The sequence below is a fragment of the Hippopotamus amphibius genome, chromosome 2 (genome assembly GCF_030028045.1).
Source record: "Hippopotamus amphibius kiboko isolate mHipAmp2 chromosome 2, mHipAmp2.hap2, whole genome shotgun sequence".
NCBI lineage: Eukaryota > Metazoa > Chordata > Mammalia > Artiodactyla > Hippopotamidae > Hippopotamus > Hippopotamus amphibius.
Window position 1 is genome coordinate 68810665 of NC_080187.1, and position 16374 is coordinate 68827038.

The 16374-nt window shown below is 35.1% G+C and overlaps 1 protein-coding gene across 5 annotated transcripts in view; it reads left to right on the top strand.

The window, feature by feature from the left end:
• The window catches only part of AGTPBP1 (ATP/GTP binding carboxypeptidase 1), a 184798-nt gene that overhangs the window by 107550 nt on the left and 60874 nt on the right, over positions 1–16374 (top strand). For all 5 annotated transcript variants that reach the window (XM_057722059.1, XM_057722060.1, XM_057722062.1 and 2 more), the window contains 3 exons: positions 9844–9927; positions 11492–11578; positions 11663–11811. In XM_057722059.1, the coding sequence (XP_057578042.1) occupies positions 9844–9927; positions 11492–11578; positions 11663–11811 (320 nt within the window). The remainder of the gene's footprint in view (positions 1–9843; positions 9928–11491; positions 11579–11662; positions 11812–16374) is intronic.

Here is a 16374-nt window from a genome sequence, read left to right on the forward strand (position 1 = left end):
TGTTCTGCTTATGTTTTCCTCTAGGAGTTTCATAGTGTCTGGCCTTGCATTTAGGTCTTTAATCCATTTGGAGTTTCTTTTTGTGTATGGTGTTAGGAAGTGTTCTAATTTCATTCTTTGATATGTAGCTGTCCAGTTTTCCCAGCTCCACTTATTGAAGAGGCTGTCTTTTTTCCATTGTATATTCTTGCCTCCTTTGTCAAAGATAAGGTGCCTATATGTGCATGGGTTTATCTCTGGGCTCTCTATTCTGTTCCATTGATCTACATTTCTGTTTTTGTGCCAGTATCATACTGTCTTGAGCACTGTAGCCTTGTAGTATAGTTTGAAATCAGGGGGCCTGATTCCTCCAGCTCTGTCTTTCCTTCTCAAGATTGCTTTGGCTCTTCGGGGTCTTTTGTGTCTCCATACAAATCATAAAATTTCTTTTTCTAGTTCTGTGAAAAATGCCATTGGTAATTTGATAGGGATTGCATTGAATCTGTAAATTGCTTTGGGTAGGATAGTCAATTTCACAATGTTGATTCTTCCAATCCAAGAACATGGTATGTCCCTCCATCTGTTTGTATGTCTTTGATTTCTTTCATCAGTGTCTTATAGTTTTCTGTATACAGGTCTTTTGCCTCCTTAGGCAGGTTTATTCCTAGGTATTTTCTTCTTTTTGTTGCAATAGTAAATGGGAGAGTTTCCTTAATTTCTCTTTCTGCTTTTTCATTATTAGTGTATAGGAATGCAAGAGATTTCTGTGCATTAATTTTGTATCCTACTACTTTACTAAGTAGTGCTAGCAGTTTTCTGGTAGAGTCTTTAGGGTTTTCTCTGTATAATATCATGTCATCTGCAAAGAGTGACAATTTTATTTCTTCTTTTCCAATTTGGATTCCTTTTATTTCATTTTCTTCTCTGATTGTTGTGGCTAAAACTTCCAAAACTATGTTGAGTGATAGTGGTAAGAATGGGCACCCTTGTCTTGTTCCAGTTCTTGGAAGGAATGCTTTTAGTTTTTCATTATTTAGAATGATGTTGGCTGTTGGTTTGTCATGTATGGCTTTGATTATGTTGAGGTAATTTCCTTCTCTCCCCACTTGCTTGAGAGTTTTTATCATACATGGATGTTGAATGTTGTCAAAAGCTTTTTCTGCATCTGTTGAGATTGTCATCTGGTTTTATCCTTCAATTTGTTAATATGGTGGATCACATTGATTGATTTGTGTATGTTGAAGAATCCTTGCATTCCAGGGATAAACCCCACTTGATCATGGTGTATGATCTTTGTAATGTGCTGTTGGATTCTGTTAGCTAGTATTTTGTTGAGGATTTTTGCACCTATATTCATCAGTGATATTGGCCTGTAATTTTCTTTTTTTGTGACTTTTTTGTCTGGTTTTGGTATCAGGGTGATGGTGGCCTTGTAGAATGAGTTTGGGAGTGTTCCTCCTTCTGCTATATTTTGGAAGAGTTTGAGAAGAGTAGGTGTTAGCTCTTCTCTAAATGTTTGCTAGAATTTGCCTGTGAAGCCATCTGGACTTGGGCTTTTGTCTGTTGGGAGATTTTTAATCACAGTCTCAAGTTCCATACTTGTGATTGGTCTGTTCATATTTTCCAATTAATTTTAGAAATTACGGTTAGTATTAACTGTTGCCAACTAGTGAATATTGGGCATATAAATACATTTTTGGTGCAACTTGAGTATTTTCGGTGATTATGATTAAGGGTTTGTGATGGTGCTTACCCAGTACCTGAGAACATTTACCTGTTCTTGTTATGAGTATGGTATGTACTGGCAGGAAGACCTTGCTGTGGGTATTTGATTCTCCTTAGACTATGAGCTCCTTTAAGGCAACAGCTCTATCTTATTTATTTTTTACATTTAGCAAGTAATATAATTAATCAGTTTTACATGGCAGCTTAGTATATGTTTAATGCTACCAGTTTACTCCTTGATATGGAATCTCATACAACACAGCATCAGAACAAGGGACTGATTTTGCTGGGAAATGTGGAGTGTGGGAGGTGATGGAGGGGATGGGCCTGTGCCTTGTCATCCGCTGGTTGTATCACAGGCTGCATCATCCAGAGGCATCAGGCCTCTTGGAGTGCTGGAGTGGCCTTCAGAGGGCACAGATGAAGCTCCAACTCAGGGAAGTACTCTGCAAGGATGGGCCGCCATCTTTCAGGATGCAGTATAGGCACTAAATTAGAAACTTCCATTTGGTTCTGTATTCCCAGGAGAAAGACTACATGGGTCTGGGAAGCAGGAGGTGGAAACAGAAGTAGTCGTACTTATTGTAGTTCACAGCGTCCCCCTGGGGAACTGTGTGCAGGTGTATGTCCCTGCACCTCTGAGCTCTGCAGGTTTGTAGTCCTAGTCCCAAAGTGGGTGTAATGTTTCCACAGGGGACATAGCAAGGGCATGATTTGACTGCAAGCTGTGGTTGCCAGGCTTTAGTGTCTTGTGTCTAGGACCAGCAGATAGGACCCAGATCAGCTAAAGGAGGTAGGATTGCTTCTATACAACAGCAGCAGATTGGCTCTGGGTGGCAGGCAAGTGATCCACTAATTTTGTGTGAGTGGACACGTTACAGTCACCATGGAATGAGGATGATATGATTGCCAGGGGCTCAGACACCTAAGGAATGTTCAGGTCACTTAATCACATCAGCTACGAAGACCTGTAAAGGTGATAAGTGAGGGGGAAGGGAATTTGGATAGATATTGGAGGATGGAGATGCGTTGCAGCCCTGAGAATAATTGCAGTGTTGGGGACGACATTTGTCCTGCTTGTGTTTTTCTTCTAAGTGTCTCCTTAGGAGAGGCCCACAGGAACTGTGGAGCAGCTGCTCTCCACATATGGGTGGGGAAGTGGACCCACACAGCACAAGGTGGGCTGTGGCAGCCGTGGCGATGAGTCTCTCATCTCTCCCTTCCTGAGAGAGCCTGCTGTGAGGCTTGTAGCTGCCCACAGCCTTCAGCCGCTGTATTTTGGGGATCTCTTGCAGCATTACTGCTGAGGCCATGTCCTCTCTGCATTGCTTCAGCCATTGGCTGACATGATGGGGATCTGCTCACAGGCAGTATTTGCTCTCCGGCTTCCTGTTGGCATGGTGAGACGTTCGCAGAGCTGCACTGCAGTGTGAGGCTCTCCTACTCAGTGTTCTGTCTCTTCCCAGGGGTAAAATCTGCTTTTTGAACAGACCCAAAGGCCTTTCACACCTACTACTGTTCCCTCTCCCTTTCGTTTTTCATATGTGTTTCCCCTAATAGATCCCTTGCACAGTTGGCTGCAAGAGATTATGATTGTGTCTGGCATTTGCTTTTTGAAGGACCTGAATGGACATGCCTGGCATGAGTCAGAATCAGTCAGCAACTAGATGTTTCTCCTTTGCAGCATCACCACTTAGGCTCTCTCTCTCGAAAGTCAAAGATGTCATCTTGACTACAGAAGGCAATTCCTGAACTTTAAGTGTTCTTTAGACCCTGAGAGTAAGTTTCCTCATTAAATTGCCTCAGTCTGAAAGTTTTAATTTTCCTTATTAGCCTATAATATCTGAAGTAAGATTAGAAGGGAGGAAGATTGTGGAATTGAGCTATAGCCGTTATATAGGTCTCTGATTCTCAGCCTTAATTTTAACTACCAAGGCTCCTTATTATTTCCCCTCATAGACTTTATGTTATGAAAGCTTTTCTCAATCTGGACTCTTATTTAAGTATGTTACCCATTTGTGCTAATAAAAGACAGAAATTCCTGCCAAGTGGAGCCTCTGATTAACATTAGATCACCTTTTCAGTTGAGACATTTATTGATATTGATGAGTAAAGAAACTTGTTTTAATTAAGTGTAGCTGTATTGCAAATAAATGTATGATGGCCACAAGTAGCTGTTACGCCTATTCTGTGGGTCCTCAAAATGTCTGTGCTGCCATTTGGGAGCTACCCCCTCAGCTCTGGTGGCCTCTGTCCTCTTTGAGCAGCTTTTTCTAGTGTTGGGCTTTGTCATTGCCTGGCTGGGTCTTTCAGAGAGAATTATTCCACCCACAGTGTCACACTCTACTTGCTGTCTCCCTAGGACTATGCCTTTCCTGGTAGAGGAGGAGTTTATGCAGACTGGAATTACTGTGGCATTTCTCAGCCCTTCCCTCTCTCTTCATATATATGATGAATTCTTTCACCCCATTCCTGAAGCACAGACACTGCAATTGCTTTATGCATCTAATCTACAGATTAGAAGTTCGACATCTTGAGTATATTAAGCCACCTTCAGATTTTTTTCCTGAAGTAATTGACTTTTTTATTGCCTCTCTACACAGGGTAATGTACCATGGCGTCTGTATGTTTTTCAAACCAAAGCTTTAAGATATAATTTTGGTACTAAACAGCATGATGAAGGATAAAAAGATCACTGAGAGTTGGGATATGTGTTTTAAAGGTGGGTGTGTTGGTGCAAGTTAAAGCGCAAAGGAGGTGGAGCTCAAGGAAGTGAAAACACAGAAAACCCAATGATTTACAACCTGGTTTCCTGTGTTCACTCGGAAAATTTACAATGAGAAAAATAGGACCCTATGATGCCTTGGAGGGTTAAGTGATCCATGTCTCCTGGAAGTTTCAAAGATTTATTACCCCACTGCTTCTTAAGACCTTGATAAATATTTTTTTGCCTTCTGATTTGTTGCTACCTTTTATTTTATTTGTCATAATTTCCATGGGTTTCAGATATTTGATGTGAGGCAGGAATATAACTCTATTTCAATGAAACAGAACAATATGATTCTGTTTATTTAGGTGTATAGGATTTTCCCCAGTAATGTTCATTGCTTTAGGTATAACTAATGCAAAAAATATATACTTAAAATGTTTATGAATTATGAATACATATTAGACAGCAGTATTCTGAGATTTGAAGGTCGTTACTCTTTTCCTCCGTATTTTATGTACTTTGTCTGCAAATATTTGTCGAGTATTTATGTGGAATTTGTGGTAGGCAGTGTCGCCCTGATGTACAGAGATGCAATGTGTCAAAGCATCTTTTCTCCCATCATTTTTGAATAATAGGTATAAAACTCTTCAGAATTATTTGTTCCTTCAAGTGACATTAGTTTGAGGCTAGAAGAACAAATGCCTGTATGTAGCAGCAATACTTGGACAGTTGGACTTGACTTTGGTGAGGCATTTTGACAGGTCAGGATACTCTGAACATGGATTCTAGACTAGGCTCTCCCACTGACTTTGTGTGTGTATGTCTGAGCAATTAACTGTTTCTCCAGATACCAATTTTCTTAACTAAAAGCAGATCACTGTTTTTCAAACTGTGGGTTGATGTCCATTAGCGGCCAGTATTGAAAGAGAAAATAACAGTGTGTCACATGTAGTACAGCCAAGTATTGTTTTATAAACCCTTTGTTTCAGCTCTGTGTGTGTGTGTGTGTGTGTGTGTACGTGTATGTATGTGTGCACGTGCATGCGCTTGCGTGCATGCATGTGTATGTAGGGCTGTGAGTTTTTTTTGTTTTTGTTTTTTTTTTTCTTTTTTGGCACACGGGCTTAGTTACTCCGCGGCATGTGGGATCTTCCTGGAGCTGGGATCGAACCCATGACCTCTGCATTGGCAGGTGGATTCTTAACCACTGCGCCACCTAGGAAGCCCCCTTTTTTTTGTTTTTTAATGTATTTCTTGAAGGTCATGATCCAGAAAGTTAGTCATTCATCTAAATCATGGTTAGCAAACTATGGCCCACAAGTCAAATACAGCTCATTGCCTATTTATCTTCGACTCACAGGCTAAGAATTGTTTTTATATGTTTAAATGGCTCGAAAAAATCTGAAGAAAAATAGTATTTTGTAACACATGAAAATTATATGAAATTCATATTTGTGTCCCTAAATAAAATTTTATTGGAACAGAGCCATCCCTATTTGTTTATGTACTATCTGTAGCTGTGTTTTCATCACAGTGGCAGGGTTGAATAGTAGTGACAGAGACCATGTGCCTTGCAAAGCCTAAAATATTTACTATCTAACCTTTATAGGAAAAGTTTGCTGACCCTTGTAGCTAGGTAGTCTGAAGGCTTTATGGTTCTGTATCTGTAATAAAATAGCAAATATATGCCAGGTAATAGGTATTTCTAAAATACACAGAAGTGCTTCTTTTTTTTTTTGAAATACATTGAGAGTATTGATTCTAGTTTGCTTATTTGCTTCATCTTCTGTAACTTATTTTTTGAGCAGATGATAGACATTTTGTAAATTATTTGTCAACTTGTAGCTCATTCCCTCTCTGAGTGCAGTAACATTGTAAATGACTAATGTCAAAATTAATGAGAATTTACTATTTTATCATTTTCAGAAAAAGGAAGCATTAGATTCCTTATAATGATCAGTGAAAATATCTTTTTGTCATTTTGAATTTCTACTTTATGATAATCTTTCTTGTATGTAATCACTGATCTTTTTAAAAAAAAGTACAATGAATGAATAAAATTTCATTAAAGATCTCTTCACCTCATTTGGAAGGGGAAAAATCCATTTTAATATTCATATCTCAATCTGGATTGACATTTAAAAAATTATTGTAAATACATACTGATGATTACTTGAAATCCATATTTTTTGTTTAAGTTGGATCAAAAATTAAAATGAAACATCTCTTAGTTTAAAGTATGCTTAGCATTTTGGTGCATTTTCCTTGTTTTTATATTCCATAAAATTAGAACATGAGAAAAAGTAGAAAGAAGAAAGGTCACTCTTTGCCCCATTCCCCAGAGGTAACAACTATTATTAGCATTTCAATTTGCTTCACATTGATTTTCTATATGTTTTAGGAAAATTGCCTAGCTGTATTCTATAATGATACATATTTTAGTATAAAATGTAATTCATGTTACCTTGTTTTAAAAAGTATTTAAGGTATTTTAGAAAAATACTTTCATCAAAATAAAATGAAAAAAACGTCAAAGAAACATGGTGACTCTTAACCTCAGAAATATGTTCAGCTTCATTCAAAATGAGACTTTTTAAAATTGGAGTATAATTGCTTTACAATGTTGTGTTAGTTTCTGCTGTACAAGGAAGTGAATCAGCTATATGGATACATACATCCCCTCCCTCTTGGACCGCCCTCCCACCCCTCCACCCCACCATGCAAATTAAAATGTACTGAGATACCATTTCCCACATATCAAAAATTGGCTAAAATGTGGAAGCTTAACAGTACATTCTGTTGATGAGGCTATAGAGAAACAGGCTCTTGCATACATTGATGGTGGGATTTTCAATTGATAAAACTTGTGGAGGGCAGTCTGACAGAGTCTATCAAAATTAAATTTCTTTGACACATTAATCCCACATCTGAAAATTTATAAAATATATATATGATATATATGTACATATACACGTAATTTGCGTATCTATGTTCAAAGTTTTTCATTGTAGCATTGTTTGAGATTGGAAGCAACTCAAATGCCCATCAGTCAGAGACTAGTTAAGTAAATTATGGTATATCTGTGAATACTTTGCAGTGATTAAAAAACAAAAAGATCTCTGTACAGTGATGGGAAGAGCTACAAGATGTATTATTAAATAAAATAATCAAGGTGCTTGTGGAAGGTGAGTAGTAAAAGTGGTTAACTGGATAAATGAAGGATGTAGGCTGTGTTGAAAGTGAGAGTCTTCATTTTACACTTTTATGTAGTATTTGATTTTTGTACCATGTCAATATATTACCTGTTGAGACATTTAAAATTAAAAAGTAGGTGAAGGAATTGTGGGAAAAGCAAAATAAGGAAAGGAAAACCTTGAACTTCTTTATATCTTGTTTAGAATGGTTTAAGTACTTCTGGAATGGAGATAATAGTAGAAGTATTAGTAGGAGCAACAGTAGTGGAAAACTTTCATATTGAGTGTTTTTTATGCATCAGACACAGAAATAAGTAAAAAGCACTTTGTATGCAGTGTATATATGCTTATAAATTATGTAATCTAATGGTATAACTGCTCTATGAGGAAATTACTATTATATCTCTAATTTTATGGAAGAATATGTTAAAACTATGCTGATACTTGAGTAACTTATACAAGGTCACACTGCTAATAAATGGTAGAGCCAAGAGTCAGCCTGGTGTTCGTCATGAGCCTGTTCTGTTCAGTCACTCATACATAGTGATCATGTATACGTGGTTATACCATCTCATGAAGAATATCTTCTGCGGGTCCTCAGAGAGGACTATGTAATGAACAACATATCCCGTAATATCCTTATGGTAAAATAAATGTAGCAGTGAGGTGTGCTAAGTTGTTTCTCATAATGTTGTTCTGTATCAGTTGAAACTTAACAAAAGTACAATTTTAGTGATGACCATATATCAGGTAAACTTTTGAGTATTTACTGGACTGAATGGACTGCACACTTTTCAGACTACCTTGCACAAATTATTTTCCTCTGAGCCAGGCCTTTGGTGATGAATATCAGTAGGTTTGAGGTTATAGTCCCCCAAGGATACCTAGAAAACATTTATTGTTTTGTTTTGACTGAGCCATATATTTTAATAGGTAACTGAGGTAAAGGAAGGAAGGATTGATATCCTTTTATGAAAGAAGTGCTGCTGAACACAAATGTATGAATAGAAGACTATTTTTCCTCCTTATTAATGAGGTCTGAAGGCAGGGCAAGATTTCCCTCAGGTATTAGTTTTAGGTCTAATCTAAGTCTAATATAAATGGGGAGTTATATCTCGTAAAATACAGTGTCAGAGGTTGAAAACCAGTGGCCTATAGGCCATATTCAACTGCCTCATGATTTTAGCTACACATGCATAGGGTTTTTTGTTTGTTTGTTTGTTTCTGTTTTTTAACTGAATGACAATATTTAGCATTTGAGAGATACCACACAGAGATCCAAGTTTCTGGTGTTTCTCGGAAAATTGATATGACAACCTTAACCTCTGTTTCCTACCTGGCAACATTCGGTTGTTTTTAGACAGAGCCTGTGCTCCCCAGTTTTCCACAGCGCTGTGCAGCTGGGCTCCTCAGGTATATCACCTGCTGGCTCTGTAGCTGTTGAGCTTTTTTACCTTGTTTTACATTATGAAACGTTGCTGTAGAACTGAGCAATTGTATCAGCCTTTTAATACCATTTTCCTTAAGGAAAATCCCAAACTTCTCTAAGTATTAATTTTTTGCACATTTGTGATACATATCAACCTTAATATTTAATAAATTATTTTGACAAATGGATGTATTTAGTCATTCACCATACTTGAACACTCTTTATTTTTTGGTATGATATATCTGAGTATAAGTGCCATCTCTTTCATTGTTGAAGATCTGGTTGATAGAAATTTTGGATTTGTTTATTATTATAATTAATAGCTTTTTAAAAGTTTGTTTCTTTAGGAAGAATTTGACATTTGAAAGTTATGACATTGACTCTAAATCAAGGATTTATATCATAATCCTTTCATGCTAGGTTTTTTTCTTGATAGACTGCTTTGTCAGTGATGACTTATTTTTTGTAAAATAAAAACTAACAATAAATTATGCTTAACGGTATAACTGCTAGATTAAGAATTTCTATGTAGAAAAGCATAATAGACATTCAAGATGTAAAAAAAATAAACAACTATTGGCCTTGTAGCTTTTTCTGTAACTCAGACTTTTAAAATACTGGCTTTTGTCTTGTTATGTATTGATGTTTTTTTTTTGGTACACAAAATATGTAGAGGAATGATCATTTTTATTTTAAGAATTTTTTTTTTATCATTTTGTATTTATTATCCAAAACTTACTTGGGAGAAAGTTGTGCCTTGGCATATAATAATGAATTTTGGTCAAACTTCTTTTTTATGATTTCAGGACAAAAATTGCCCAAGATATTGAGAGGCTAATACATCAGAGTGATATCATAGATCGAGTGGTATATGACTTAGATAACCCAAAGTAAGTATGATTTTTGTTTGTTTGTTTTACTTTCGTTGGTTTTATTCTTACTGTAAAGTTTCAGTGTTCTTTTAAAAGACAAAAAAATATCGTTAACTTCCACCTAGTTATCCCTTACTATGTTTTCATCTTTTAGCAGAGATGTAATGGTAATATAAATCATGTTTATTTACTTAAATTGAATATATCACAAGTTTTTGTTTGTTCTTAGGTGGGCTTTTAATAGGTTTAATAAGGGAAAGGTCACAAACTGATGCTTTGTCTTTAAAAACTGAAATTACCTCCACTTAAGAGAGTGGAGATTTCACGTGAATGCTGCAATTTTGTCCTGTAGTACTGAGCCTTCATTTCCTTAGGACAACAAATTACCATCCCCTGTAGAAGGAACATATGCTTCCTAATTCTCCACAGTCCTCACTTCTCTCTTTTGTCCCTGACTGTTTACAGTCTGCTTCAGTCCTTGAAATTATTTGCCTGAGCTTCGAAGTCATTTGTTTGTGATACTTGATGTTTTACTGTAACTTCCAATTTAGGATTATCACTGGTACCATCGCACTTTATGATTTAAATATAAGTAAATAAATGACAGTGAAAAATGATGAATGTGACTACTATTTAATCATTTGTCCCCTCAAATGAGAAATTTAATCAGCCTGCAAGTGGGTTTTCCCTCTATCTTAACATTCTAATATTTTGGGAAATTTCATATTTCAGTAGTCTTATTTTGGAAGAAATAAAACATTTTAAAACGATTTTTGTTAAGAGTTAGGGTGTGATGTCAGCACTAATGACTGAATTTGAAATGATATCCTCAAAAATGAAAAACAAATCCCCCTTACTCATAATTTCTTAGTCATTTCAACGTTTATAATTCTGTGTCAGACCAGACAGATGTGTTAAAACAGACCCTCAAGAGCCCTGAGTGCAGCATACCAGTGCCCTTTCTAACTGAAGTGACTGCACAAAACCGTTGATCTTCTTGGAGTCTTTATTTTCCCCATTAGAATGTAAGCTGCAGAAGAGCAAGAATTTGTATTCAGTCAGGGAGATAGATAACTAAAGCAGTACCTGGCACCTAGTAGGATCTCGATAAATACTTGCTAAAGTTATGAATATGTAAAATGAGGATAATACCGTCACCTTTTTAGTGCTAATTATATAAGATAATAGATAATGCAGCTCTCTAAATTTAAAATAATAGTTTCACTTGCATAGTTTATTAGAATTATTGGTGCTCAATTCAGGTCATATACACTTTAAAAAATAAGTCTGGTCTTTTCTGTAAGATTGTTAGTATTTAGAAATGGCATTCAGTGAGGCAAAGATTTTTGTGATTAACATTAACTCTAAATGTGGGAACAAATCTCTACTTGTAATCATAAATTTTTTGTAAATATTCGCTGGTTTGTATTTTGCCTGTGTTGGTTTTGTTCTTTGGTTTAAAAATAATGAGGAGGGTGAGGTAGCAATAAAGGTGTATTTTTAATCTGTAGTGTGTTTTATTTTTTTCTCACTTGTTTAAATACAATGTGTTTTATTATTCTTACTCTAAAATTTTATTTAGTTATCTCACTCCAGAAGAAGGAGATATTTTGAAGTTTAACTCCAAATTTGAATCTGGGAATCTGCGCAAAGTAATTCAAATCAGAAAGTAAGTCATTAAAATTTTTCTCATTTTGTATGTGTACAGATATTTTCCTAATTTTCATGAAATTTGTTTGTTTTCTCTTTTCAGAAATGAATATGACCTTATTCTGAACTCAGATATAAATAGCAATCATTATCATCAGTGGTTTTACTTTGAAGTCAGTGGAATGCGACCAAGTGTTGCTTATAGGTTCAACATCATTAACTGTGAAAAGTCCAACAGTCAATTTAATTATGGTAAGACAACTTTCCTTCCCAATTTAGAGGGCATGCAGGCATCATAACTATAGGATATAAGTTTTTAAAAAATTACTGATGTTTTTTTAAAAGTTTCAGTGTTCTTTTGTTTTCTCCAGTTCTCAAAATTCAGTTATTTATGCAAGATTTGACATAAACTAAGCTTTGCTTTGTTGGTGAAAAGCATTATCCTTATAAAAGCAAGCCCTTTAAAATGTAATAACTGAGGCTGATTTCATCTAAATTGAATACAACTAAAGATTTATTATGCATCCTGTCTAAAATCAAGTTTTTAATAAAGTCTAATCATCCAGAAGAGAGTTGCATTAAGCAATCTCTTTTTAACTGTTTATTTTGAGTAGATTCATAAAAAGTTAAAGTATTGTAGAAGTTGCATAAAGCTTCCATTTTCTCTTCACCGTATTTCCTCTAATGGTTACATCTTACATAACTGTACTAGAATACCAAGGCCAGGGTTTGACATTGGCACACTGTGGGTGCATGATTCTATGCCATTTTATTACATTTGTAGATTCTTGTAATGGTCACCACAACCAGGATACAGAATTCTTCCATCACCACCAAGCCTGTGCTACTCCTTTATAGTTCACCATTCAGTATAATGTTAGCTGTAGTTTTCTATAAATTTTTAAATCTAGTTGAAGAAGTTTCCTTTTGTTATGAATGGGTATTGAATTTTGACACCTGCTTTTCCTGCATCAGTCGATCTGATCATGTGGTTTTTCTTCTTTAGCCTGTTAGTATGGTGTATTACATTGATCGATTTTTGAATATTGAACCAGCCTTTTCTATCTGAAATAAACACTACTTCGTCATTTTGTATAATTGCTAATATTTTGTTAAGAATTTTTGTATTTATATTCAGGAGGTATATTAAGCTATAGTTTCCTTTCTTTCTTTTTCTTTCTTTCTTTCTTTCTTTCTTTCTTTCTTTCTTTCTTTCTTTCTTTCTTTCTTTCTTTCTTTCTCTCTCTCTCTCTTTCTTTCTTTCTTTCTTTTTTGTTTTTTTTGTATCTGGTTTTGGCATATCACGGTAATACTGACCTCATAAAATGAATTGAGAAATATTCCTTCCTCTTATTTTGTGGAAGAGCTTGTGTAGATGTGGTATTAATTCTTTTTTTTCCCCCAAAGGGTGGATTGTTTTTAATGTTGAATAACAATATATGCAGTGGAAACAATAATCCAGCCTAGTTCCTTTTTACAGCCTTTCCTCCAACAGGAATAGATTTGGTATTAATTCTTAAATGTTTGGTAGAATGCTCCAGTGAAATCATCTGGGCCTGGAGATTTCTTATTTGGTAGTCTTTAAAATTATAAAGTAAATTTCTTTAATATTGATAGTTTTAGGACTATTCAGATTATCTATTTCACTTGAGTGAGTTAGGGTAGTTTGTGCTTTTTAGGAATTGATCAGTTTCTTCTAAATTTTCAAATGTGTGTGTAAAGTTGTTCATAGTATTTTCTTACTGTCCTTTTGATGTCTGCAGGGTCTCTAGTGATACCCTCTATTTCATTCCTGATAATAGTAACTTGTGCCTTGTCTTTATTTTTTTTTTGTCTGTTTTGTTGATGTTTTTAAAGAACCAACTTTTTGTTTCATTGGTTTTCTCTACTGTTTTCCTTCTGAGGCAATTTTTAAAAACTCTGGGGTTGTACTAGCAAAAAAATTAAATTTATAGCCTCATTTAAGGCTTTGTACTTAGTACTTTAATAAATGTAAAACTTAGGGTGATTTGCTAAGGCATCAGGATTTTATAGTCAAATATTATTTCAGTGGAAGATAATATAATTGTATAAACTTAATATGGTAATTGAAAATATCAAGTTTTGAGTATTTTATCTGATGATAGTAATTTTTGAGTAAAAAATAATTTTTTTTCTGGTATATAAAAATCCCACTTACATTGGGAATTGAGGAAAAACAGATATATTATGTAAAACAAGTTACAGTTTCTCAAAGGTCTCAATCATTTGTTGTAAAGTTTGAAAAACTTAAACAGCGAAGACATGAGATGCTATATTATCTGTTACAAATAAATGTTCTAAGTTGTTAAAAGCATGAACATGATGATACTCTCTAAGACGCCATTTCTGAAAATTGAAAGTTTCAAGAATTGAAGAGGTTCCCAATTGTCATCATTTATATGGAAAATTGAAAATTGTATACTCCAAAGGCCATATATGACAAACCCACAGGAAACATTATTCTCAGTGGTGAAAAATTGAAACATTCCCTCTGAGATCAGGAACAAGACAAGGATGTCCACTCTTGCCACTACTGTTCAACATAGTTTTGGAAATTCTTGCCACAGTGATCAGAGAAGAAAAAGAAATAGAAGGAATCCAAGTTGGAAAAGAAATTTGTCACTGTTTGCAGATGACACGATACTATACATAGAAAATCCTAAAGATGCCATCAGAAAACTGCTTGAGCTAATCAGTGAATTTGGTAAAATTGTAGGATACAACATTAACACACAAAAATCTCTTGCATTCCTATACACTAACAATGAAAGATCAGAAAGAGAAATTAAGGAAACAATCCCATTAATCATTGCAATGAAAAAAATAAAATACCTAGGAATAAACCTAACTAAGGAGGTAAGAGACCTGTACTCAGAAAACTATAAGACACTGATGAAAGAAATCAAAGGTGACACAAACAGATGGAGAGATATACCATGTTCTTGGATTGGAAGAATCAACATTGTGAAAATGACGATACTACCCAAAGCAACCTACAGATTCAGTGCAATCCCTATCAAGTTACCAATGGCATTTTTTACAGAACTAAAACAAAAAATCCTAAAATTTGTATGAAGACACAAAAGACCCCGAATAGCCAAAGCAATCCTGAGGGAAAATAATGGAGCTGGAGGAATCAGACTCCCTGACTTCAGACTATACTACAAAGGTACAATAATCAAGACAATATGGTAATGGCACAAAAACAGAAATACAGATCAATGAAACAGGATAGAAAGGCCAGAGATAAACTGTGGTCAACTAATCTATGACAAAGGAGGCAAGGGTATACAATGGAGAAAATACAACCTCTTCAATAAGTGGTGCTGGGAAAACTGGACAGCTACATGTAAAAGAATGAAATTAGAATACTCCGTAACACCATACACAAGAGTAAACTCAAAATGGATTAAAGAGCTAAATGTAAGGCCAGACACTATAGAACTCCTAGAGGAAAACATAGGAAGAACACTCACAGCAAGATCTTTTTTGACCCACCTCCTAGAGTAATGGAAATAAAAACAAAAATAAATAAGTGGGACCAAATGAAACTTAAAAGCTTTTGCACAGCAAAGGAAACTATAAACAAGATGAAGAGACAACCCTCAGAATGGGAGAAAATATTTGCAAATGAATCAACAGACAAAGGATTAATCTCCAAAATATATAAACACTTCATGCAGCTCAATATCAAAAAAAAAAAAACCCAAAACAAAAAAAAGAACCCAATGAAAAAATGGGCAGAAGACCTATATAGCCATTTCTCCAAACAAGACAGATGGCCAAGAGGCACTTGAAAAGCTGCTCAACATCACTCATTATTAGAGAAATGCAAATCAAAACTACAAAGAGGTATCATCTCACATCAGTTAGAATGGGCATCATCAGAAAATCTACAAACAGTAAATGCTGGAGAGGGTGTGCAGAAAAGGGAACCCTCTCGCACTGTTGATGGGAATGTAAATTGATACAGCCACTATGGAGAACAGTGTGGAGGTTCCTTGAAAAACTAAAAATGGAATTACCGTATGACCCAGCAATCCCACTACTGGGCATATACCCAGAGAACACCATAATTCAAAAAACCACATGCACCCCAGTGTTCATTGCAACACTATTTACAATAGGCAGATCATGGAAGTAACCTAAATGTCTATCAACAGACGAATGAATAAAGAAGATGTGGTACCTATATACAATGGAATATTTCTCAGCTGTAAAAAGGAATGAAACTGGGACATTTGTAGAGACATAGATGGACCTAGAGACTGTCATACAGAGTGAAGTGAGTCTGAAAGAGAAAAACAAATATCATATATTAACACATATATGTGGACTGTAGAATAATGGTACAAATCAACCCGTTTGCAAGGCAGAAATAGAGACACAGATATAGAGAACAAACATATGGACACCAAGGGGAGAAAGCAGGGTGAAAGGGGTTGGGGTGGGATGAATTGGGAGATTGGGATTGTCATATATACATTACTAATAAGAAAAAAAAATACCAAATTGTACCCTTAAATATAGGCAGCTTATTGTATGTCAATTATATCTCAATAAAAGTTCTTAAAAAAAAATAGAAGAAAATTGTATCCTCCAGATAATTACTTCACATGTATATGATAAAGCTTTAGTCAGAGTCACTAATTTAATGTAATAACTATAGGAAGATTAGGTTGAGTAATATCTGGTTTAGTTATAAACATTTCTTAAAGTTTTGAAAATATTTAAGTAATCTGTTTAAATATGTATATTTTGACTAAGGATTCAGTGGTTAAATTGATTTGTATG